At 52.1% G+C, this 24,230-nt stretch overlaps 2 protein-coding genes across 3 annotated transcripts; both read left to right on the top strand.

Moving 5' to 3' along the window:
- The first annotated feature begins 2,595 nt into the window (after positions 1 to 2,595).
- On the top strand, positions 2,596 to 3,984 carry LOC123351522 (CD276 antigen-like). Its single transcript, XM_044990909.1, has 2 exons — positions 2,596 to 2,668; positions 3,524 to 3,984. Exons 1-2 carry the CDS (start codon positions 2,599 to 2,601, stop codon positions 3,943 to 3,945), a joined length of 492 nt encoding a protein of 163 aa, XP_044846844.1. The 5' UTR covers positions 2,596 to 2,598; the 3' UTR covers positions 3,946 to 3,984.
- Positions 3,985 to 13,201: 9,217 nt separating this feature from the next.
- LOC123351788 (interferon-inducible GTPase 5-like) lies at positions 13,202 to 19,181 on the top strand. Of its 2 annotated transcripts, none has more exons than XM_044991423.1 (2): positions 13,202 to 13,320; positions 17,696 to 19,181. In XM_044991423.1, exon 2 carries the CDS (start codon positions 17,742 to 17,744, stop codon positions 19,014 to 19,016), a length of 1,275 nt encoding a protein of 424 aa, XP_044847358.1. In that variant the 5' UTR covers positions 13,202 to 13,320; positions 17,696 to 17,741; the 3' UTR covers positions 19,017 to 19,181. The 2 variants fall into 2 exon arrangements, with proteins under 2 accessions (XP_044847358.1, XP_044847359.1); XM_044991424.1 differs by lacking the exon at positions 13,202 to 13,320 and adding an exon at positions 13,959 to 14,061.
- The last annotated feature ends 5,049 nt before the right edge of the window (positions 19,182 to 24,230 follow it).

Below are 24,230 nucleotides of genomic sequence, written 5' to 3'. Positions count from 1 at the left end.
CAGCTTCTAGATACTCCGTGTTTACCATTCCACACTCAACTCCACTCTGATAACCCAGCCAAAGACCACTCCAGGGGCTTGTCCTTAGAGCTGGGCAAAACCGTTTGGCCAAAACGTACGTGTGTGTGTGTGTATACACACGCCGCGCCAAAAAAAAAAAGCAGGTTTGATGACACTGACATGTTTTGTGAATTTCAGTTGGCTTTGCCAAATTATTGGGTGGGGAGGGGTACCCTAATTGCAGGAAAACAACAGAAATGTTTCGTTTTGACGTTTTGTAAATGAAAAGTTTCAAAGCGGCTTTTTGTGTCACAATTTCCTCCGATTTCTTTAATTCCACAATGATTTTTAAAAAATGGTAGAACTGAAAGGTAACGTTTCCTTTGTCCCAAAACAAAAGTTTAACTTGTTCATTAGCTGACAATTTAAAAAGTTTTGTTTTCAGTTCAACCCCAAATGCTTTTTATTCCCCCGAGTTTTCAAAATTGCCAACAAACTGCAAAATCCATTATTTTCTGAGCTCTGGATTCATAGAATCATCGGGCTGGAGGAGACATCAAGAGGTTTTCTAGGCCAGTCCCCAGCACTCGTGGCAGGACAAAGTATTATTTAGAGCCAAGGCCACATGTTGGGGGTTCATATGGGTGAAGTTTTCCCCCCAGCAACTAGCCCTGGGTGGGGAGCGGACCAGAGCCGGAGAGAAAGGGGTGGGGCCAGAGTCTCTTACCTCTGCTGGGATGATGCTTGCTGCCCCCCCCCCCCGGCTTGGCTTTGACTGTCACTAAAAACTGTTGTTTGTGTTAATGCATTTAGCTTTCTATGCAAAAGCATAAAGGGCCCTATTCAAGGTGCTGCGTGCCCCTGCCATAAGTTACAAAACCAGAAATAAAATTAACCAGATCACGAACCAGGGGCTATTTTCTGGGAGGGCCTGGGTGTTCCAGAGCAGACAGCCGCCCACAGAGAATGCCCCGTCTTCAGCCCACTTCCTTTGCTAGCAGAGCTCAAATGCATCAGCCACTTGCAGCTGTGGTAGCCTGGCAGAAGGTGACATGCTGACGCGGGCTCCCCCAGTCTCTCCCGGTGACGCTGTTCCACTGAGGATAAATAATTGAAGGGTCAGTGAGCGGCAGGACTGGACACTGTGTTTTCCAGGTGGCTGCTCTAACCACCAGGCTCTACAGTCATTCTCATGCGCCGTCCGTCTGGCCCAATCTCTCTTTAATTATTGATCCAAAGCTTCACCAGGAAAGCCTGAGGCCTGGTCTGTGCTACAGAGTTAGGTTGATGTAAGTCACCTGGTGTCAACCTATTTGTGCATGTGTCTGCACGCTAATCAATGGGGCCAGATTCCAGTGGAGCTGCAGCCCATTGACCCCAGCTGGGATCCAGCCCCATTGACTCCAAAGGAGCTACGGCCCATTGACCCCAGCTGGGATCTGGTCCCATTGACTCCAAAGGAGCTACGGCCCATTGACCACAGCTGGGATTCGGCCCCATTGACTCCAATGGAGCTACGGCCCATTGACCCCAGCTGGGATCTGGCCCGGGGTGGGCAAACTTTTTGGGCCGAGGGCCACATCTGGGAAGAGAAATTGTATGGTGGGCCACGAATGCTCACAAAATTGGGGTTGGGGTGTGGGAGTGGGTGAGGGCTCTGGGTGGGGGTGCGGGCTCTGGGATGGGGCCAGAAATGAGTTCAGGGTGCGGGAGGGGGCTCCAGGCTGGGGTGGGGAAGCGGGGTGCGAGGAGGCGGTGAAGGCTCCAGCTGGGGGTGTGTGAGCTCTGGGGTGGGGCTGGAGATGAGAGGTTTGGGGTGCAGGAGGGTGCTCCAGGCTGGGATCAAGGAGTTTAGAGGGCGGGAGGGGAATCAGGGCTGGAGCAGGGGCTTGGGACGTGGGGAGAGGCTCAGGGGTGCAGGCGGCGAGCGGGGCTTACCTCAAGCAGCAGCATGACCCCCTCTAGCTCCTATGCAGAGGCACAGCCAGAAGGCTCTGCACGCTGCCCCGTCTGCACGCACTGTCCCTGCAGCTCCCATTGGAGCAGGGCCATTGGAGCGCATAGGAGCCGGGCCATGCCGCTGTTTCCGGGAGCTGTGTGGTGCAGCCCCTGACCCTGCAACCCAGCTGGAGCGCCGGAGTGGGGCAAGCCCCTGACCCCGCTCCCCAGCGTAAGCTCGAGGGCCGGCTTAAAACGGCTCATAGGCCAGATCCAGCCCACCGGCCGTAGTTTGCCCACCCCTGATCTGGCCCCATTGACTCCAATGGAGCTACGGCCGATGGACCCCAGCTGGGATCTGGCCTCTTTTGCATGCAAATGCTGCTTACCCCGCTTTAAAGCTGTTCATCCTGATTCTCATTCACACTGAGTCCCCTTTACAAACCTCTGCTCACTGCAAGGCCCCGGTGAAGGAGCCAGGACGTGACTGAGAATCAGGCCCAGTTAAGCGGCCTTCAGCGGAGCGACTCCCGGTTTGCGCCAGGGTGAGTGGGGCTGCAGGGATCCCGGGGCTGCAGGGCCAGTGTGAATGTGGTTCCCAGGGGCTGGTGTCTGGAATGCAGCTAACCGGAGTGTTTTCTCTCCTCTTGCAGATGCGACATGGTCAGCGGCAGGGTGGGAATGAGCCCTGGCTGGTGGCTGCATTTGGTGGCTCTGTGGACTCTCTGTGGTACGTGCCGCCTGCTTCGCTCTCCCACTTATTTTGTAAAAATAACGAGCAGTACTTTTGGCACCTTAGAGACTAACGAATTTATTTCGGCGTAAGCTTTTGTGGGCTAAACCCACCTCATATACAGGACTAGCTGTACTGGTTTTAAACCCCTTCATACCACTGCAGCTGCAGCCATGTCGACACTACACACTTCTGCCAGCACAGGCTCTGTCTACACTAGGAACTAGGGGTCCGATTCCCCAGCTCGCGGTAGTTCAGGGATCGTTGGAGCGAGTGTAGAGAGCAGTGTAAATGCAGTAGCACAGACAGCAACAGCTGCAGCCAGTGGGCACATACTCAGCATGGCTACGCCAGGCCTCTGCTGCCACCACTTGTCCTGCCACGGCTCCATGGCTCCTTATACCCCCTACACTGGGTCTAGTTCACGTCTACAGCCCACTAGTGTAGACGCAGGCCCTGTCTGCGCTAGGAGCACTTTGCCCGTTTATAACCCAGCAAAGCTCTTCTCGTGTGGCCAGGCCTATAGCATAGTGCGTAAAACCATCCCCTGTGGGCACAACAAGCCGATCAATAAAAGCCCCGAGTGGCTGGGATAGCTGTGTGCACAAGGGAACTCCTCCAGCCCAGTGGGGTCAGCAGGGGAATTGTACGTGGCAGTTCCCTGATGCGTTTTGTTACTAATCAGTAACCGTGCACTGGCCGTGGGTCTGTGGGACTGGGGTGCACCTGTTACGGATGCACATGTCCGACGGCGACAGGCTCTTCAGCTAGTCTGTGCAAATACTTGGGGAGGGAGTGGAAATGTGGGTTCAAGGTGAAACTCTCCCCCACCAACCTCTGCTTCCCTTTAAGGAGTCGCTGGAGCACAGGCGTCCATCACAGCTCAGCATGGCGAGGACGTCACTCTGGGCTGCGCCTTCCACCACATACCGGGGGTAAAACTCCATCGACTGAACATCACCTGGAAGATGCAGAGAGCCGAGGGCGCAGCTCTCCTGGTTCACAGCTACTATGGGCAGAGGGACCTGTGGCAGGGACAGGACAAGGTTTACCGGCGCCGGACGCAGCTGTACCGAGAGGGAATCCGCAAAGGAAATGCGTCCCTGCGACTCAGGGCTGTGCGCTTCCAGGACGAGGGCTCCTACCTCTGCTACGTCACCTCTGAGCTGGGTAACTCGACCCAGAAGATTTCCCTGGCCGTGCTAGGTAGGTTTCCTCTGCCTGTGTCCCTGTCAGAGCGTCTGAGACGCAGTCACTCCCTGTGTACAATGTGATCACCCAGCAGAGCCAGGTCTGGTTAAAGCGCGACAATCCCCCACTGCCGACACAGGTCACGTCTGTGCCAGCAGCGCTTGGCCTTGACTTTCGGTCACCGTGTCGCCTTATGGTTTTCCACATAGGTTTAGCCCACACAAGCTCAGCGCTCACCTTTGTCCCCTGCTAGCGGCTGTATCACCTAAAGAGATAAGAGCCTACTAGTGGTGTCAGATATTGGTGTTATTCCTTTAGTTCATGGGACAGAAATGAGTCCTTTAGTTCTAAGGGTCATGGGTTCAGATCCCAGTGACACCCCAAGCAGAGGGCTGGTGATGTTCTTGGCCTTTCTGTGCATGAGAATTTTGAAGGAAATGGTCGGTGGGTGTGAACTTTTCACTGCACAGAAAATGCTAAGTAGTGTAATGCTGTTAGTCTTCTTGGTAACGTGGAAGGTCTGTGTGTGTTGTGCATGTCCTGTGTGTGCGTTGTGCGTGTGTATCATGTAAGTGTGGTGGGTTGGGAGTGTTGTGAAGTAGTGGGTGTGCTGGGTGTCTGTTGTGTTGTGTGCATGTTACGAGTGAGGCATGTTTGTTTGTGTTACTATTGCTGGTTGGTTTCTATAAAACAGAATGAAAAATGTGACAAAAAGTTGCCTCTGGAGCTGGGGTAAGTAATTCTGAGCCTTGTTTCTCGTTCAGGGGAGAGTGAAATGGAGTCTCCCATCGTAGCTCGGCTGGGGCAGGACGTCACCCTGAGCTGCCCCTTTGAATGCGGATTAAATCTCCAGCCGTTGAACATCACCTGGAGGAAGGAAGAAGCCGAGGGGCCGGATCTCCTGGTTCACAGCTATTGTAACGGGATGGACACATTGCAGAGACAAGATGCCGCTTACAAGGGCAGAACACAGCTCCACCCGGAGAGATTCCCTCAGGGAAATGCGTCCCTGACGCTAAGGAGAGTTCGCAGCCAGGATGAGGGATTCTACATCTGCCACGTCCAGCCGGAACTGGGGCGGTTTTCTGTGCGGATGCAAGTTACAGTTGAAGGTACGGGACAGCGTATTGTACAAGCCCCGAGGGTTTTCCTACGCTTGAGAAAAGCCCTTGAGGTATCTCCCTCGATGTGACCTTAACCTTTTCCCCAGCCTTGGCAGGTTCTACCTCCATAGATCTGGTCCAGGGTGTCCCTGCTTCCGCCCTAGGGTCAATATGGACCATACGTGCATTGTGGCTTCTGACCCCCACCATAGCCACACAAGGAAGAGGCCTTGTAGATACCTCAACGAAAGCTGCTGCGTAATGTGCAGCGGCAGGGGAAAAACGAAGCAGTTGTTAGGCTGCACAAAGGATGGGAAGGGAAGGGCTGAGAATGTGCTAATAGCATCCCCGAGAGTTTTTATTTCGTTTTCTGTTTGTCTTTTACAGGCTTTGTGAGCGACTGGCCATCAGCAGTTGTGTTCTGTGTCGTCTTGTGTTTAGCTGCATTATCAATAATTATACTGTATATTATCATTAAGAAGTGCCGTCCTTCCCTGTTGCGGAGATTCAGGACTTTTCAGTTTTGCTCCCAATGGAACCAGCAGGAGGGCAGGGACCAGTCTGAGTCAAACCCGTTGACAGCCAGTGAGTCAGCAAATCCAAACACATTCCTGCCACCACCGGCCAGCTCCTTCCCGGTGAGGCTCAAGACATTTTTGTTTCCTTCTTGTTTGCATGTGCTGGGGGGTGGGTGGGATTCGGGGGTTGGGTTGATGGGTGACAAGGGGGATTCTTAGAATGTTACAAATATTTGGTTTTGCTTTAAACTGTGGCATTGTTTCCTGGTTGGTTTTGTTATTGGTATTGTCAGTTATTAGGGAGCAGCGGCACCCACAAGTCCCGTGTCCTGTACATGGGGGATGATGGCGGGATATGGGGGAGGATTGCAAAAGTTGAGCAGCAGCAGAAGGTACAAACCGCAGCATGTACTAGGGGAACAAGAAACTGCAGGGGGAGGTTGGCCTTGTGGTTAAGGCAGCAGGTCAAGCTTCTCCCATTCTGGGTTCAAGTTCCAGTTTTGCCACATCTAGCAAACCTCTCTGGAAGGGCCTTCAACAGGAATTGTGTTCCTTGGTCCTTCAGTGCTGACACTGACCAGATAATCTGCCAAATGCCAGCTATGTCACGGGTGCAGCATTTAGGACACGGGGGGAAAAGTGAAATGCACAAAGGGAGATCCGGTGCTGTAACAAGGTGTTGGTTACAGAGAGTTCCCTTGCTACAATGCCAAGCAATTCCTGTGTCATGCACAGCAGTGCTGCAGATCCATAGCTCCTAACCCAGATTTTCTTTCTTCTTCCCAAATGTGAATCTTTTCTAGGAGACAGACTTGAACTCACAGACCTATGGAGTGGTTACCAAAAGACGCCCTAGAGGCTCTCGAGTCATGAAACCAGGTTCTCGCAGGGAGACACACAGTTTTCCAACATCTTGGGTAAAATACTGTGTTTTTTCATGCTTTGGGGGTTTATGACCAAATCAGCCTGTGGCATTAGCAGCACTTGGTGCTTAGCTGAACTAAGACGGGACAAAGCTGCTTGTTTGTTAGGATCAGGAATGGTTCAAGCTGGTACAAAATAGAGGAAATTGGGCCAGATCCAGAACTACATTGATTTAAACCCGCTGAGGATCTGGCCCTGGGCACCTCAGTATCCTCGGGAGGGCAAGTCAGGAGATCATGGTTAGAATTTTCGAAAGTGCCAAAGTGACTTAGGAGCCTGAGTCCCATTTTCAACGATGCCCAAGGCACTTTGGAACCTAACTCCCGTTGACTTTCAGTGAAAGCCGAACTGATTTAAGTGACAGGCAGGGCTAGTTCCAGCATCCAGTTATTGGGGAGGGGGAGAATTGAGTGTTTTGGGGCCCCCTGGATATTGCTATTTAAAAAACAAACAGCCTTCCAGGAGTCCAGAGGTTAATTCGACCCCTGGAAAATCTTGGATTTTAAGAATTAAAAAAAGTAAAATTTGGCCCCTTTTGTTGGTATTTTTCTGTGAGTTATATAAAGGATGAAACCTCTATAATCTGCTGCAATTCCACTGCTTAACACTGGATAACTTTGTACATATAAGGGCCTTTCTGACAATAATTGGGGGGGGGGCCCTTGAAGAAAATTTTTTTGGGGGGGCAAATGTGCCAGGCCTGGTGAAAGAACCACCAGGCCCCACAAGTCCAGAGCTTCTAGAGAATGCAGTAAAGATTCGAGAGCTTTGCTGAATCAGGATCAAAATGAAGTGGAGCTCTGGCATGTGACAAAAGCAGCGATCCTTAAGTGTCATCACAATCTTGTCCCTATTGACTAGAGACCCTACTGAGTGTAGCTGTTGGTTTTGATGTTTATACGGCCTGTGGAAACGAACCTATCCATAACTGAAATGTGTCGTTCCATTTCCTTAAGGCTGGCAACCAAAACAGCATGAACTACAGGGAAGAGCAGCTACAAAAGAGGCAGTTTAGGAAGAGTTTGCCATGCTCTCTGAAGGAGAAATTGTAGAACTGAAAGCTGCTGTTGCAAGAAATAACCCGACAGGGCTGGCTGTCGTGCTGCAAGAGGTCAGTGAGGCAGTCAAGAATGAAAGTCTCGCAGTTGCTGTAGTCGGAGAGACGGGATCTGGTAAATCATCTTTTGTCAATGCCACCCGGGGTCTGAAATAACATGATACAGGAGCTGCTGAGACTGGGGTGGTAGGAACGATGGTGGAGCCTCAGGCTTATGCACATCCCGAACACCCCCACGTGACGCTATGGGACCTGCCAGGGATCGGGACAGTGAACTGTCCCTTAGATACTTTCCTTGGGCAGCGTCACTTCAGACAGTGTGACATGTTCATTGTCATCTCGTGTGGGCGCTTCACACACACCGACGCCAGACTTGTGGAGGAGATTCGAATGCTGGGGAAGATGTTTTACTTTGTCCGTTCCAAAGTGGATTTGGATGTGGCGTCTGCACAGAGAAGAAACGGCTGTGAGGAGAGCGCCCCGCGGACAATCAGAGAGGACTGTATAACGCACCTGAGAGGAGAAACAAAGTTTTCCTTATATCCAGCTGGGCCCCTGATTTCCCCCGCCTGCAGCGAATGTTAGCCGAGGATTTCCGCCGTCACAGGGCGAGCGCTTTGCGCCAGGCTCTCTCGGAGAGTTCCTTACCCATTTTGCGAAAGATAAAAGTGTCATTGCAGGAGGCAGAGCAGATATGGAGCCAAACTCTCTATTTGGGTAGCTCCAATTTACGCCACCAGATTATTTGGCCCATGTCCTATTTTTGTGTCCCTCTGCCAGCAAAGCCAGGAGCCTGCGATTTATTAGGGGTCCCACTGGCCAGGGAGTCACAGTTCTTTCCCCGCTCCCCTGGTGCTCTGGGTGGGGTTGGTGTGATGGTTTGGGGAGCTGTCTCTGGGCCTTCTGAATTCTGGGTGATGGATGAAATTGTATCACCCTGTCATAGAAAGCCGTCTCCACCTCTGCCGACAGTGCACGCAGCAGGCACACGCCGGGAAGGCACTAGACGTTCAGCCATGGCACTTTGACCACACTCGCTCTGCTAAAGAGCTGCAGCCTACGGGGGGAAAAAGTTTGATCTTCCCTGTCCAGAGACAGGGGAGAAAATACACAGGAAAAAAAAAAAAGGCCGACAGCAGCAGGTCCTAGCGTCTGGATTAATTGATGTGGGCGTGCACTGCAAGGCTAAGAATAGCCAGGGGCCGAGACCCTCCCCACTCGCTGGGTTTCACAGCACGAGCCCAACTCAGTGGACCCAAGCTCTGAGACTCACTGCTGCGAGGGTTTGGTTTGCTATGGAGACAGACCGTCAGCCTGTTCTTTGCTTAGGGCTCCTATGGGTCGGGCTCTCGGACCTGGGGTTAGAGCTCCTATGGGTAGGCCACTCAGGCAGTTGTATTCCCTAATTCTATTTGTTGTTTATACACCAGCCAGGAGGTGGTGTTCAGCCACCACCACATATTCCATGTTGTTTTCAGGTTTCCCAGACCTATTTGTACCAAGTCCACAGTATTATCTGCCTGCTTGGGAATGAGACTATCTTGCAGTTGTGACAAGGAACTTAACTTATTCTTAATTACCTCCAGGTCTACAGCGTTCATAATTCCTGCTCCCAAACCAACTCCTCCTAATATGGTGTCTGCTACATCTCGTTTTGCTCAGCCACTGGAGTGCTGATGTGTTTGTATCCAGGCCATTATAATAGGAAGGGAGTAGGGTGAACATTTGGGTTCCAATTTAGACACATTCAACTGAGTCCAATCCATGCCAATTTTTATTTTTAGTAATAGTGGATTTAACAAAACTTTACTGGATCACTTTGCGTCACAGTTTTTTTTGTGGGGTACCTCTTTCGAATGCATAGTCTCTAGTCCAGGTTCTGGTGCATGTGTCCAGGAACCATAGGGTATTGTGAAATATGGTCCAATACCCCATAGTAAATTGAACCTGCGGTGTTGATAAGGTGAACCTTAAGTCCCATTTCCCCTTCCCAGAAATACACATTCATATTTCCTGAGGGTTTTAAGAGCTGGCTAGTGTTTTTATCATACCATTCCATGAGGATCACCGGATCACGTGTAGGAATCTGTCAGTGGTTGGCAGGGAGTGAATTATTCCTTAAATATTGGCTTATAAGGAGGGCTGCAACTTCCCCCATGATCACGCTAATTATCTGGGCACTAAACGTTCCCAGAAACAGGTAAAACCAGACCTTACACTGGAGTTTCATTTCTGTGGATTAATATGGTGGTGGTTAAGCAGCGCCCTGTGCTCAGGTTCTGGGATGTCCTTTTCTGCAAAGAATTCAAACATCATTATTTATGTAAACAGTTTAATTTGTGAAACGTACCCATTTCAGGGTTTTTTAATACGGTATACCAGGGGGTCAGCAACCTTTCAGAAGTGCTGTGCTGAGTCTTCATTTATTCGCCCAATGTAAGGTTTCGCGTGCCAGTCATACATTTTAACGTTTTTAGAAGGTCTCTTTCTATGAGTCTATAATACATAACTAAACTATTGTTGTATGTAAAGTAAGGGTTTAAAAATGTTTATGAAGCTTCATTTAAAATTAAATTAAAAGGTAGAGCTCCCTGGACCGGTGGCCAGGACCCGGGCAGTGTGAGTGCCACTGAAAATCAGCTGGCGTACCACTTTTGGCGGTATACCAATGGGCTAAGGTGGTCCACTATGGAGTAAGGGCCTATCCATTTTCATTCCAGTGAGTGACCCCTTTTCCTCATTTTAAGGTACATCACTTGGTCCTCTGTTTCCCACAGGGCTGCCTTTGTGGGCTTTTGTTATTAAATTTTGTTGTTCATGTGTTCAATGGCCTGATTAACCCGATACTGGCAGGTGGTTTTATTTTCTTGTAACCGTTTTGAGCCATTGAAAATGATCATGCTGGGTTATATTAGAGCTCTCTTCTTCACCCTGTACCAGGTAACTAGGATCAAGCACTAGGCGCATTGGATGTCCAAACAGAATTTGAAAGGGTCGAATTTTTGTCCTTAATCTATTACTGCTGCGGATGGCAGCTGAAATCAGAGGGAGTTTATCAGGCCAGTCTTTCCCTGTGTGATTTACTGCCTTCTGGAGAGCATCCTTAACAGTGCAGTTCATGCGCCTTCCTGGGCCTGAGGACCGAGGCCGGTCTGGTGTATGGAGCTTTTGTTTAATTCCCAAGGCTTGTATCGGTGTGGCAAAGATTTTCACTACAAAGGCTCCCCCTTGTCAGAATCTGTTATTTCAGGGGTACTATAGCTACACCCTACCTCATTAAAGAACTTTTTGGCTACTACCCTGGTGCTGTTATTTTTAGTGGGAAACACCTGCACCCATCCGGAAAAGGAATCGATTATCACCAATAAATACCGGAATCCTTCCTTCCTCCTTGGCAATTTATCAATAACATCGGTGTGAACCCTGTGCCGCAGCCCAAGCCTTCGTTGGTGCATCGTGGGTTGCCAGGGCAGAGGACGAGTCTTGTCCTGAGCGCACCACACACAAATCCTCACCCACATTTTAACATCATCTTTCATACACTCCCATTCTGCTACTTGCTTTAACCGCCTTAAAGTCCCTTCCGCTCCTTCATGCATAAACTGATGGACCACATGAAACAGCTCCTGTCTTTCGATTTTTTCCCTGGAACTCGGTTGGGTGGGGTCTGTAGCGCCATCTGTTGGCTCAGATGTGTCAGCATAGACATTCCTTTTCTGACTTCTGGTTACAACTGTGATGTGGTTCTGTTGGGCTATTGTATCTACCTGGTTATTCCAGATGGTCTCCATACCTGTGCCTTTACATGTCGCAACCTTAACTGTTTAGGGGTCTTTGTTACCCATATTTCCATTCCTCTGAATATGCAATATCCTTTACATCTACTACTTTCCAGCCATTCCCATACCAATCGGGTTGTGACAGGTTCTGTCACCGAGACCCCCTTGGGATGGTCACCCGATGTGCTGACATTACCTCTGAGCCCGTTTTGATCCACTCAGCTCAGGGGCTTCTCAGTTAACAGGGACTTTCCCAGCACCCAGTGTTCAGCCTTTCTGGGAAATTTGCAATTTGTACAGTTCTAGCTTCTCCTGAGCTTTACTCTCACTCACTTTTCTGTCACTATTTCCCGTACTCGAAATAAGCAAACAGAAGATCACAAACCAGTAACCACTTTGTCTGTTCTCCAGCCAGCACACTCAAAACTCACTTAAAATCAATACCAGTATCTCAAAGCAATCAGCCGTGCAGAGACTCTGCTCGACTACGCCACTGTGACGGGTTTGGTCACAGAGACCCCCTTGGGACTGTCACCTGACATGCTGAAGTGACCTCTGAGCCCATTTTCCCTGCCAGCTTGGGACTCCAGAACCCTGCCTTGTTGAGCCAGACATGCCAGCCTGCTGCAACTGGCAGGGCCGTCCGGGAGGTGGGGGGGGGGCAAGTGGGGCAATTTGCCCTGGGCCCAGCAGGGGCCCCCACGAGAGTTTTTCGGGGGCCCTGGAGCGGGGTCCTTCACTCACTCCGGGGGGGGCCGGAGCTTCTTCCACTCCCGGTCTTCGCTGGCAGGGGGTCCTTCTGCTCCGGAACCCGCCACTGAAGTGCCCGGAAGACCCGCGGTGGGGCCCCCCGCCACCGAAGTGCAGCTGGGTCTTCGGGGCACTTCGGCAGCGGGTCCCAGAACGGAAGGACCCCCTGCCACTGAATTACCGCCGAAACGGGGGCCCCCCACTGTGGAAGACCCCAGGCCTCTGGAATCCTCTGGGCGGCCCTGGCAACTGGACCGGATCTCCCTACTTGCACCCCTGGGCGGTACTTTCAAAAAGAACTTAGTGTCCCAAAAAGCAAAGAGGAAGACTGCACAGAATACAGTTGTGTTCAAAGTTGTTAGTGATGCCAACTTCCCACTGCTTCTCCTGGAAAAGCAACAGGTAATCGGGACGTAGTCATTGCAAATCCGACCTCGCACAGCCAACTCTTCACAGCTCAGGAATTAAGCAGGTGTAGCTGCATCACCTGCTATAAACGTACATCAGTGCAACTACCCTCTCCCCCCCAAGAGATGCACTGGAGTCACTCCACATTTACACAAACTGATTGATGGTTCACAAAGAACGATTTTCAAAATGTTGTAACCTGGCCAAATCAAAATCAGATTTCAGCTGGAACACCTGGCTGGATTTCCGAATTTCCGCTTTATACTTCCACCCCTGAGCTGATCTGTTTCAAACAAAACAAAAACAAACACACAAAGAAATTTACAATAACCAAAATGTATAATTTTCCCTATCTTTGCTGTTGGGAAAAAAAGATAAAACTGTTTAATTGCTTAAATGTTCCAGAAAAACAATTTCACCCTCAGGTAACAGCCAGAGCTCTGTGCCGGTTGATTATAGACAATGTAGTGATGAGGGGATTGAGGGGAAAGGTAAGAAATGAAGAATGTTAGACACTAAGCAATTCCTGAGCCAAGTGGGATGAAAAGAATTCCAGTCCCCTCTGCTTGGAGAAGCAAAGAGGACAATGCGGGACCCCCCCCCACTGATCTAAACCCCTTAAATCAGTTGAAAAGTGGCTGGGTGGAGCTCGCAGCAATTAGGCTTGAACTTTGTTGTGTGCTTCAATAGATTCCATGGTACTTTCAAAACCAACAAGGAATCCAGTGGCACTTTAAGACTAACCGCTGCTTGGTTTTGTAGATACAGACTAACACAGCTAGCCCGGATATGTGGTACTTTCAGTTTCCGTATTACTTCATCGCAGAGTTACAGGAAGAAAGAGAGAGAGAGAGACAGGGCTGAAACACAAAGGATCACCAGAGAAGCTCCCAGGAATGGCAGCACTCAGGGGTGGAAGGTAAGAGATTTTCTGCTCCACGGTGGTGAAACTGGTTCTCGGTGTCCTTTTAGCAGCTTCTTCGAGTCTGTAAGTTGAAGGCGCAAACGATTGAAAATGGTTGCTCTGAAGGCCTCACTGAAAATAGCTTCTAGATACTCCGTGTTTACCATTCCACACTCAACTCCACCCTGATAACCCAGCCAAAGACCACTCCAGGGGCTTGTCCTTAGAGCTGGGCAAAACCGTTTGGCCAAAACATTTGTGTGTGTGTGTGTGTGCGTGTGTGTGTGTATAAAATGCAGGTTTGGTGACACTGAAATGTTCTGTGGATTTCAGTTGCTTTTGCCAAATTATCCGTTTGGGAAGAGGGGCAGCCTAATTGCAGGAAAAACCAGACATGACATTTTGTAAATGAAAAGTTTCAAAGTGGCTTTTTGTGTCACAATTTCCTCGGATCTCTTTAATTCCACAATGATTTAAAAAATGGCAGAACTCAAACGAAACGTTTCCTTTGTCCCAAAGCAAAACAACCATTTAACTTGTTCATTAGCTGACAGTTTTAAAAAGCTCTGTTTTCGGCTCAACCCCAAATGCTTTTTATTCCCCTGAGTTTTCAAAATTGCCAACAAACAGAAATCCCGTCTTTTCCCAGCTCTCGATTCATAGAGTCATAGGACTGGCAGAGAGCTCAAGGGGTTTTCTAGTCCAGTCCCCGGCACTCATGACAGGACAAAGTATTATTTAGACCCGAGGACACAGGTGTGTGTGTGGAGGGGGGTCCTGTGGGTCAAGTGTTACCCCAGCAGCTGGCCTGGGGGGGGAGCAGACCAGAGCCGGAGAGATGGGGCAGGACCAGAGCCTCGTCCCTCTGCTGGGATGCTGCCCTCCCGCCCAGCCCCAGGCTTGGCTTTGCCTGTCACTAAAAACTTTTGTTTGTGTTCATGTATTTATCTTTCCATGCAAAATCTTAAAGGGACCTATTCCAGGTGCTGCACGCGCCTGCCATAAGTTACAAAACCAGAAATGAAATGAACCAGCTGACGGACCCGGGGCTATTTTCGGGGAGGGCCTGGGTGTTCTGGAGTGCACGGCCGCCCGCTCCCTTGGCTAGCAGAGCTCAAATGCAGTGCCGGATTCACTTTTCGTGGGGCAAGGTGCAGGGGGGCGGGATGGTCAGTCTCCAGAGCGAAGGGCGGCCTGGGGGCAATGGGGCACAGGGTGGGGGGAGCAGCACGGCAGGAGGGCCCTGTTTGCAAAGCTGCAGCTGCCAGATGCACACTGGCCTGCCCGGCCCTGGGCTGCCAGCCCCTTCCCCTGGGGGGCGGGCCCACACCACACCGCCGCCCTGCCCCACTCTGCTGCCCAGCGCCCCTTGTCCAGAGACCTCCACCGCAGACCTCTCTGCCCAGCTGCTCCCAGAGACCTCCTCTGCGGGCCTCCCACCCCAACTGCCCAGCCCCCTGCAAACCACCCCGCTCGCCCAGCACCCCCTGCCCATAGACCTCCCCACTGCCCACCCTCTTCCTCACAGCCCCACCACCACAGCTGCACAGAACAATGAGCAATGGTCTCAAGTTGCAGTGGGGGAGGTTTAGGTTGGATATTAGGAAACACTATTTCCCTAGGAGGGTGGTGAAGCACTGGAATGGGTTCCCTAGGGAGGTGGTGGAATCTCCTTCCTTAGAGGTTTTTAAGGTCAGGCTTGACAAAGCCCTGGCTGGGATGATTTAGTCAGGGGTTGGTCCTGCTTTGAGCAGGGGGTTGGACTAGATACCTCCTGAGGTCCCTTCCAACCCTGATAGTCTGTGATTCTACACCCCATAGTCCTGAGGGGATTCTGCACCAACACTTAAAAATTCTGTGCACAATATTTTAAAATTCTGCAAATTGTATTTGTCAATCAATAAATGTGGAGGCTCCACCACGGCAGTGGAGAGCACAGGCTGCTGGTTGCATGGGGGTGGGCGAATACCCTGCAGCCACCCCCCACCCCACCCCGGGACAGGGACTCGGCAGTGAGGCTGCACCCAACCCTGACACAGCGCAAGGGCCAGAAACACCCTGGGGCCCTGCACCCCTGTGCCAGGCACACCAGGTGTGGGCAGAGAGGCTCAGCCCGGCAGCAGGATCCAGGCGCAGGGGGACTTAGTGTGGGGGGATCCAGGTGGGGGTAGGAGAGGTCTCTGAGGGGCAGTCTGGATGCGGGAGGCTCAGTGGGAGATCTGGATGCACAGAAGCTCATTTGGGGGGTTCCAGGGGCAGGGGCAATGGGACTCTGCAGGGGATCCAGGTGCAGGTGTTTGGAGCTCAGTGGGGAGGGAGTCCGGGGGGCTCATCGGGGTGGTACAGGTGCAGGGGAGGTGGGGGCTTGTCAGGGTGAGGGTTTGATGGGCCGGCTTAACAGAGGAGCCCCAGCTTCTGCCCAGGGGATGCCACATGCTGGGCTCCAGCTTCCCCCCCCCGCCCCCATGTCCCCCATCCCCTTCCCTTCCCCATCCCATGTCCCTTCCCCACTGACCCTTCTCCTCCCCACCCCACCCCACCCCCTCCGTCCCCCCTAGCCCCAGCCTGCCCCTGCCCTTCCCCCCATAGGCACTCACGGTTGTACAGAAAACAGGAGGCTCCCCGCACACGGAAGGGGAGCGCGACCAGCACCAGGACCCAGAAAGTGGCATTTTCTGAGCAGCCCCCTCTTTTTCCAGCCAGGCAGCTCTGTGCTTGCAGAAAGGGGGGGGAGGCAGTGGCCTGTGACCCCCACGCCTCGCCTCTGTTTGGGGGCACTGCCCCCCCCAAACTAAGCCCACGGGCATTCTCAGCTGCAGGGGATCTGTTCTCATTCCCCCAGGAGTACCCTCCCCCCAATCCCCACTGCCCCTCCAGAGACCCACTGCCCCACGCCCTTCCCGCCCCCCAGCCGCACTCACCGGGGGGCCGGCTGGAAGTGACTATGGGCTGATCCCGCAGCACTGCTGGGGCCGGTCAGGGATCCCTCTGGCCCCTCAGAAGCGGCCAGGACAGAGCGGGAGCCGGGCCTGCCCCCCTCCGGACCCATATGCCTGGAGGGGCCCAGCAGGGCCATCCCATGACATTGTGGTGCCCTACACAGCTCCCCCCATGGGGTGGGATTGGCCTCAGGCTTCCGCGGGGGGAGGGAGGGGCTGCGCCCAAGGTCTGTGGGGGCCAGAAGCAGACTTGGGGGGCTGGAGGGAAACCACCTCCCAGCACAAGCCAGTGGGCGCTCGCGCCCCCTCACCCCCAGCCCTGCCCCGACTCCACCCTTTCCCCGCCCCTGCCCTGCCCCCATTCCAACCCCTTCCCCTAAGTCTCTGCCCCAACTCCGCCCCCTCCCTGCCCCATTGGACCCCTTCCCCAAATCCCCGCCCCGGCCCCGCCTCTCCCTCTTCTCCCCCCTCCCTCACAGCTGTTTCAAGGCGCAATAAAACATCTGCAGCTGGCCCGTGTCCCCCGAGGGGCCCCGAGCCCAGGATCCTGCCCAAGCCCAGAGGCTACACTGTCATTTTATTACCCCTCAGCCCAAGCCCCCTGAGCCCGAGTCAGCTGACACGGGCCACCCATGGGTGCCTTACTGCAGTGTAGACGTACCCAGTGTGTCCGTTTCCCTGTTCTGCTTGTCCAACGGACAGACAAACAGAGCCGAGAAATGCCATCGAGCTGCATGTAGGACCTCACTTTGCTTGGCCAAAATATAATAGTACTAATAACACAATAATTAGGGAGCAGATACCCAGCGGGGGTCAATCGGCCGTAGCTCCACTGGACTCAATGGGGCCAGATATCCAGCCGGAGTCAATGGGCCATAGCTCCATTGGCGTCAATGGGGCCTGATCCCAGCTGGGGTCAATGGGCCATAGCTCCATTAGAGTCAGTGGGACAGATCCCAGCTGGGGTCAAAGGGCCGTAGCTCCACTGGAATCAATGGGGCCAGATCCCAGCTGGGGTCAATGGGCCGTAGCTCCACTGGAGTCAATGGGGCCAGATCCCAGCTGGGGTCAATGGGCCGTAGCTCCACTGGAGTCAATGGGGCCAGATATCCAGCCAGGGTCAATGGGCCATAGCTCCATTAGAGTCAGTGGGACAGATCCCAGCTGGGGTCAATGGGCCGTAGCTCCATTAGAGTCAGTGGGACAGATCCCAGCTGGGGTCAATGGGCCGTAGCTCCATTAGAGTCAGTGGGACAGATCCCAGCTGGGGTCAATGGGCCGTAGCTCCACTGGGGAGATTGGGGACCGATTCCCAGCTGGGATAAAACAGACGTAGCTCCAGGATCTGGCCCTAGGTCTTGAGGACTTATGGTAGATATAACAGGAGGGTCATATGGGAGATTAATTCCATTTATTTTTAATAACTGAAATATTTCTTCTCCTTTTCAAAGGCAGGCCGCTTAGATCGATTGAGCAGCTCACAGGAAGTCTCAGTAAATGTCCATTGACCCAGCAGTGGTTGAGAATAAATCTCCCACTATGAGCGAAGAAGAATTCAAAGCCGCTGTCCAAGTCGGAAACCTTAGAAAAGCCGCTTCGATAGCGCAGCAGATGATGAAGTCACCCGGATTATTCGAAATTGCCGTTGTCGGGGAGTCGGGCTCTGGAAAGTCATCGTTTGTCAATGCCTTCCTGGGCTTAGCTGATGATGATATAGGAGCCGCCGAGGTCGGGATGGTGGAAACAACTGAGTGGTCAACCATATATTCACATCCTGAATACCCTAATGTTTTCTTATGGGATCTTCCAGGAATCGGAACGCCACATTTTCAGTCAGTTGAACACAAGATAACTGATACATACTTGTCAGGATATGATTTTTTCCTTATTGTCACCGCTACACGCTTCAGAGAGATCCACGCCAACCTTGCACGGAAGATCCAGGAGAACGCAAAGAAGTTTTATTTTGTGCGCTCCAAGGTGGACCAAGACTTGGGGGCTGAAAAGAGAAAACCAAACTATAGTGAGGCGAGAACCCTGCGGCAGATCAGAGAGGACTGCCAAGCCCACCTGCAGAGAGCAGGGGTGAACGACACTCAGGTTTTTCTCCTCTCCAGCTGGGAATCCGACAAGCACGATTTCCCCCTCCTGAAGGAAAGTCTGGATCAAGAACTCCGCCATGCTATGTTACAAAAGCTGCTTGACACCTCATGCTGGACCCTGCAAGAGAAGAAAACAGCCCTGCAGAAGACCACACGGAAACAAGCTGACTTCTCGGGCGGCCCTGGTGCCATTCCTCTTCCGGGTCTTTCTCTTGTTGCTGACATGGCTGCCTTGATGGATTGCATGAGAGATTACTGCAAGGATTTTGGCCTGAATTCTGACTCCCTCTCTGCACTCGCTGAGCAGGTTGGGAAGCGGGAGGAAGATCTGAAGGCCGTGATAAGGTCTCCACTGGCCACAGACATAAAAATTGACCTTGTACTGAAGCTGCTGGAAAAGTGTGTAGGTGAGGGAGTGACGTTTCTGACTTACTTTGCCTGGAGTGTGCCAGTGGTCGGGGCATTGTTTTCTGCACAAGTTTCTTTTGGCACAACGGTGTTTATGCTGGATAACTTTATAAGCGACCTTGCTGAAGATACCCAAAGAGTCCTGGCAAAGGCTTTGGAGGGAGAAGAGAAAAAGTCAAGACAACATCACCAAGAACTCAATTTGCCTGTAATGCATGGAAAAAAACCCAACCAATCCAATCTCAGCTGGAGGCAGGTGTGACACTGGCAGACCAGGTGCCAGCTCATGCCAAGACTCTAGGGCTCAGCCCTGACAAATTCATAGCTGGAAACCCGTCTGTGCATGAGGATTGCTAATATCGATGTTAAGCTTGGAAAAATGTGTTCAGATGTTAGGCAATACTTGTGAGTGGCTGCCTGTGTGAATAAATAAAAATAATAATCTCGCTTTTAATGTCTATATCCCCTGCTACATATAAGGTAATACTTGAGGGCACTGTAAAAATGTTTGCTCTGAAACTGTAAACCCAGTCAGGAAAGAAACCTCATCAGGTGTGAAATACTGGTTTGCCCCAGGAGAGGTTATCTCCTGCCCATCTCCTGCTCATTGAATCCAAACAGGCCATTATGGGACATCATAGACCAGTGGTTCTCAACCAGGGGTGCATGTACCCCTGGGGGTACACAGAGGTCTTCCAGGGGGGTACATCAACTCATCTAGACATTTTCTAGTTTTACAGCAGGCTACATAAAAAGCACTCGCCTAGTCAGTACAAACTAAAATTTCATATCGACAATGACGTGTTTATTCTGCTCTATAGACTATCCACCGAAATGTAAGTGCAGTATTTATATTCCAGTTGATTTATTTTATGCTAACGTAATAACTCCATCTCCATGAGCGGTGTAGAGTCAAAGTCGATGTAGTTAGGTTGACGCAGTGTCAAGGTAGACACTGCGTTGCTTAGATTGATGGTGACCCGCTTTCAGGAGCCGTTTCACAATGCCCCACACTGATAGCACAAGTGACAGACACGCACAGCCGACACGAGGAGTGACGTGTAGACTTGCACTGGCATGCAATTTAATTAGTGCGGCAGCTGTACGCCCACCTAAGTGAGGTTGAGTTTCTTTTGTAGTGCAGACATGGCTGTACATAGTTACGTTTTAAGTGTAGCCCAAGCGTAAGGTTGCAGAGAGCCCGAAACAATCTCTGTGAGGTGTGAATTGCCCCGTTGGTTCCGGTGGGTACAAACTCAAGTGCTCATGATGATTTTGAAGGGCCTCAAAGTGGGTGTCTATAATCTCCGCCCACTTTTGATTGCTCTGGTAGTGTCAAGAGCAGGGGTCGGCAACCTTTCCGACGTGATGTGCTGAGTCTTCACTTATTCACTTTCACTTAAGGTTTCACGTGCCGGTAACACATTTTAATGTTTTTTAGAAGGTCTCTCTCTATAAGTCTATATTATATAACTAAACTATTGTATGTAAACACAGTTTTCAAAATGTTTAAGAAGCTTAAGTTAAAATTAAGTTAAAATGCTGATCTTACGCCGCTGGCCCACTCAGCCGCTGCCGGCCTGGGGTTCCGTTCGCCTAGTTCAGAAGCAGGCTGAGCGGGGCCTGCGGGACCCCAGCTGGCAAGGGGATGGCAGCCGGGACCCCAGACCGGCAGCGGGCTGAGTAGGGCTGGTGTCCAGGACCCCAGACCGGGAATGGTGTGTGTGTGTGTGTGTGTGTGAGACACTCGGCTGATGTGTCTAAGGTGTACACATTAAGATGTTTAACTTTGTTGATTTCATTGCATTGGGACAATATTGTATATATCCTTGCCATGCCAGGAGCCTGAATTACCCTGATGCTCCAAAACTAACTTGAAAGCCGTAATCTTTCTATGCACATAAAAGTTCTTGTAAGTCTTGCTGGAAACCTCCCCCTGTAATGAGACCTTCTCACTTTCCCTTGGCGACTGGCCCATTGCACAGCAACTCCAGGAAGGGGGGATCAAAGGCTGCATACGCTGTGTGGGTGTATTTTATTGGGCTGTATACCCTTTATGAGTGTATTGTCTTGGGCTGTATACCCTGTATGGGTGTATTGTATTGGAGATAGCAATTTCTCGCACTACACCCGCCGCGGAGAGGAGGGAGGGAGGGGATCCTGGGACTCTAGCCGGATCAGGGCTCCTCCAGCCGAGGGGGGTGGTCTGGGGTCTCCGGCCATGGGGGGGGGAGGCGGAAGGGGCGCAGCTGGGGCTCCACCCACTGTCCATGCAGGGATTGTATGTCATTCCATGGAGGAGGGGAAGCACAACACCTCCGGGATATAAGAACATGGCGAGGGGCGGGGATTATTAGGCAAATTGACTCTGGTTGCACCACCTCCCAAGAGCCCCAGTGCTTCCTGGGAAGGGCTGGGAGGACTTCGCCTATTCCTGGGGATTCCTGTTCTGCGCTAACAGCTCTGACAAACCTATAACCACAGAAAAACCCCGATGGGGGGTTGCAGGACTGATCAGCTGCCAGGGCCCTGCTGGGGTTAGGGGTGAGTTCTGGGAAGATTATTAGCGCAGGTACTTTCATTGTTTTGAATGTGTTTTCCCTGCCTGACTTTCACCTTAAGGATAAATGTGCTGGCTTAGAAATAGCTGGGGGCTAATTTACATCTGATGAAGCGCCGAGGATGCCGGGCAGCAGCCAGCGTGGTTAGCAAACAGCTGAAGCAATGCTGGAGGTGGGCCAGACGTGTGTTTCAACCCTTTGAGAGGTGCCAAACAGTACAGCACGTGGCAAACTTCTGTAGTGTAGACAAGGCCTAAGATTTTCTGCTCGGCCCACACTTACTCCTGTGCCTGCGACCCAGCACTGACCCGTCCACCAGCCCTGAATTAATGCAAAGTCTTGTGTGAGTGACGAGGTTCGGAAACACTGACACTCAATCCCAAAATATACATGTTTAGTGGAGTATAAAACAAGTGTGACAAGGAGAACACACCGGCTACCGAACGTACACACTGTATTAGCGTCTCGCTAACCTGTGGTGAGCAGGCCAAGCAATTACCTTTCAAAGGCAGAAACCATCAGCTGTGGCCTGGTTTGTCGTGCTATTGCTTGAAATGACAGGCCCGGGAAATGGGGCCTTTTCCCTCTCGGCGGTGCTGGCCCCAGGTGGGGACTGGCTGGCTCAGGGGGCAGGATGCAGAGGGAGATGTAACACTAGGGTTACCATTTGTCCGGACTCTCCTGCACACGTCCGGCTTTTTGGGTTAAAAATAGCGTCCGGGGGGGGAATTTGTAAATATCTAAAAATGTCTGGGATTTTCCCCCCCATGCAGAGCCGGCTGGATTGAGCCACTGGCAAGGGGCTTTGGCAGCCAGATCCTCTCCTCCGCTTCCCCCCTCCTCTCCCCTGCAGCTTCAGATCACCGTCCGGGTGACCTCCGGCAGCTCTTGTGCTCCTCTCGCCGCCCGCTCCGCCGCACTCCGCCAGGACGGGGACCGGGCTGTGCGCTCCGCTGGGGAGTGCGCGCGGAGCCCGACACGCTGTTCTGAGCGGCACGGTAAGGGGGCCGGGGGGCTGGAGGTTCTGGAGGGGGCAGTCAGGGGACAGGGAGCAGGGGGAGGGTTGGATGGGTCGGGAGTTCTTGGGGGGGCTGTCAGGGGCGGGGGCGCGGAGAGGGATCGGAGCAGTCAGGGGACAGGGAGTGGGGGAGTGGATAGGGTGGTTGGATAGGCCTGGGAGTCCCAGGGGTCTGTCTGGGGGTGGGGGTGTGGATAAGGGTTGGGGCAGTCAGGGGACAGGTAGGGGGTAGGAGGGCAGTTAGGGTGGGGGGGGTCTGAGGAGGGGGCAGTCAGGGGACAAGGAGCAGGGAGGCTTAGGTAGGGGGTGGGCAGTCAGGGGACAAGGAGCGGGGGGGGTTGGGGACGGGAAATGGGAGGGAGTGGATGGGGGCAGGGCTAGGGCGGGACTCCCCATCCTCTTTTTTGATTGTTAAAATACGGTAACACTGTAACACAGACCCAACAGCGAGTGAGGGACTCAAACCTATTCCCTAGCCAGGAAACCTACAGCGTTAATAACGATGCACATGGTGTTTCTATCGGCGACCGGCTTCTCGAGGTCCCCAGGCTAGTCTGGCGGGAGGCTTGGGACAGAGGAGAACAACACAAGGGAGCCCCTGGCTCTGCCCCCACTGGCTGAGTGTGTTCCTAGGGCTGCAGGGAAGCAGGGGGTAGATCCCACAGCAGACCACACGGATGGCTCAGCTGCCAGGCTCAGATTTCACTTGTCCTGTAGCGTTGCCGCTGAGCTGAGCTGAGCTGCCAGGACCTGTGCAGCCCCCCGGGAACGCCCCGTCCCAGGCGGCACGGAGCCTGCTGCTGAGAGGCGAACAAGGGAGCGGAGCTAAAAGACTGAGTGAAGAAGTGAGGCATGTGGTTTGTTAGCCCACTAGCCATGGAGTCGGGAGATGCAGGCTGTGTTTCTGGCCTGCTTGGGGTCTCGCTCTGTGCCTCTATTTCCCCTCTCATCTTTTGTGTTTGTGTAAACTCGTAGGGGCAGGGCCTGTCTCTGGCTATGTCTGGGCAGCCCAGATCTCAGCTGTCTTTTGCTGTGTGTCTGGCAGCGGTGCCATTTTAGATTGGGGGGCAACTTTAACTTTGATTCGAGGAGCTCCTCAGGCACATGAAAACTCTGTTTGGGAGATAACTTAGAAAGTTGCTGACAGGAGCACTGTACCTAATTCCTATGTAAAGAAAGAAAAAGATACAAGTACAACCACCAATTAAAGCCATATTTTATGTTTATACGTATGGTTAGAACAATCAGGAGATAATACAGCAAGATATTCCCCAAACCCAAGCCTTGAAGTACCATAAGAACGGCCCTACTGGGTCAGACCAAAGGTCCATCTAGCCCAGTGTTCTGTCTTCCGACAGTGGCCAGTGCCAGGTGCCCCAGAGGGAATGAACAGAACAGGGAATCATCAAATGACCCATCCCCTGTCGCCCATTCCCAGCTTCTGGCAAACAGAGGCTAGGGACACCATCCCTGTCCATCCTGGCTAATAACTCTAGCTGGCCCTGTCCTCCAGAAATGTATCTAGTTCTTTTTGGAACCCTGTTATAGTCTTGGCTGTCACAACATCCTCTGGCAAGGAGTTCCACAAGTTGACTGTGCATTGTGTGAAGAAATACTTCCTTTCGTTTGTTTTCAACCTGCTGCCTGTTTAATTTCATTTGGTGACCCCTAGTTCCTGTGTTATAAGAAGAAGTAAATAACACTTCCTTATTTACTTTCTCCACAACAATCATGATTTTATAGACCTCTGTCACATTCCCCCTTTTGTCATCTCTTTTCCAACCTGAATATTCCCAGTCTTTTTACTCTCTCCTCATACAGAAGCTGTTCGATCTCCCTAATCATTTTTGTTGCCCTTCTCTGGACATTTTCCAATTCCAATAGATCTTTTTTCAGC

The sequence above is a fragment of the Mauremys mutica genome, chromosome 17 (genome assembly GCF_020497125.1).
Source record: "Mauremys mutica isolate MM-2020 ecotype Southern chromosome 17, ASM2049712v1, whole genome shotgun sequence".
NCBI lineage: Eukaryota > Metazoa > Chordata > Testudines > Geoemydidae > Mauremys > Mauremys mutica.
The sequence above is the reverse complement of the archived record's forward strand: the minus strand, read 5'-3'. Positions and strand labels throughout refer to the sequence as shown.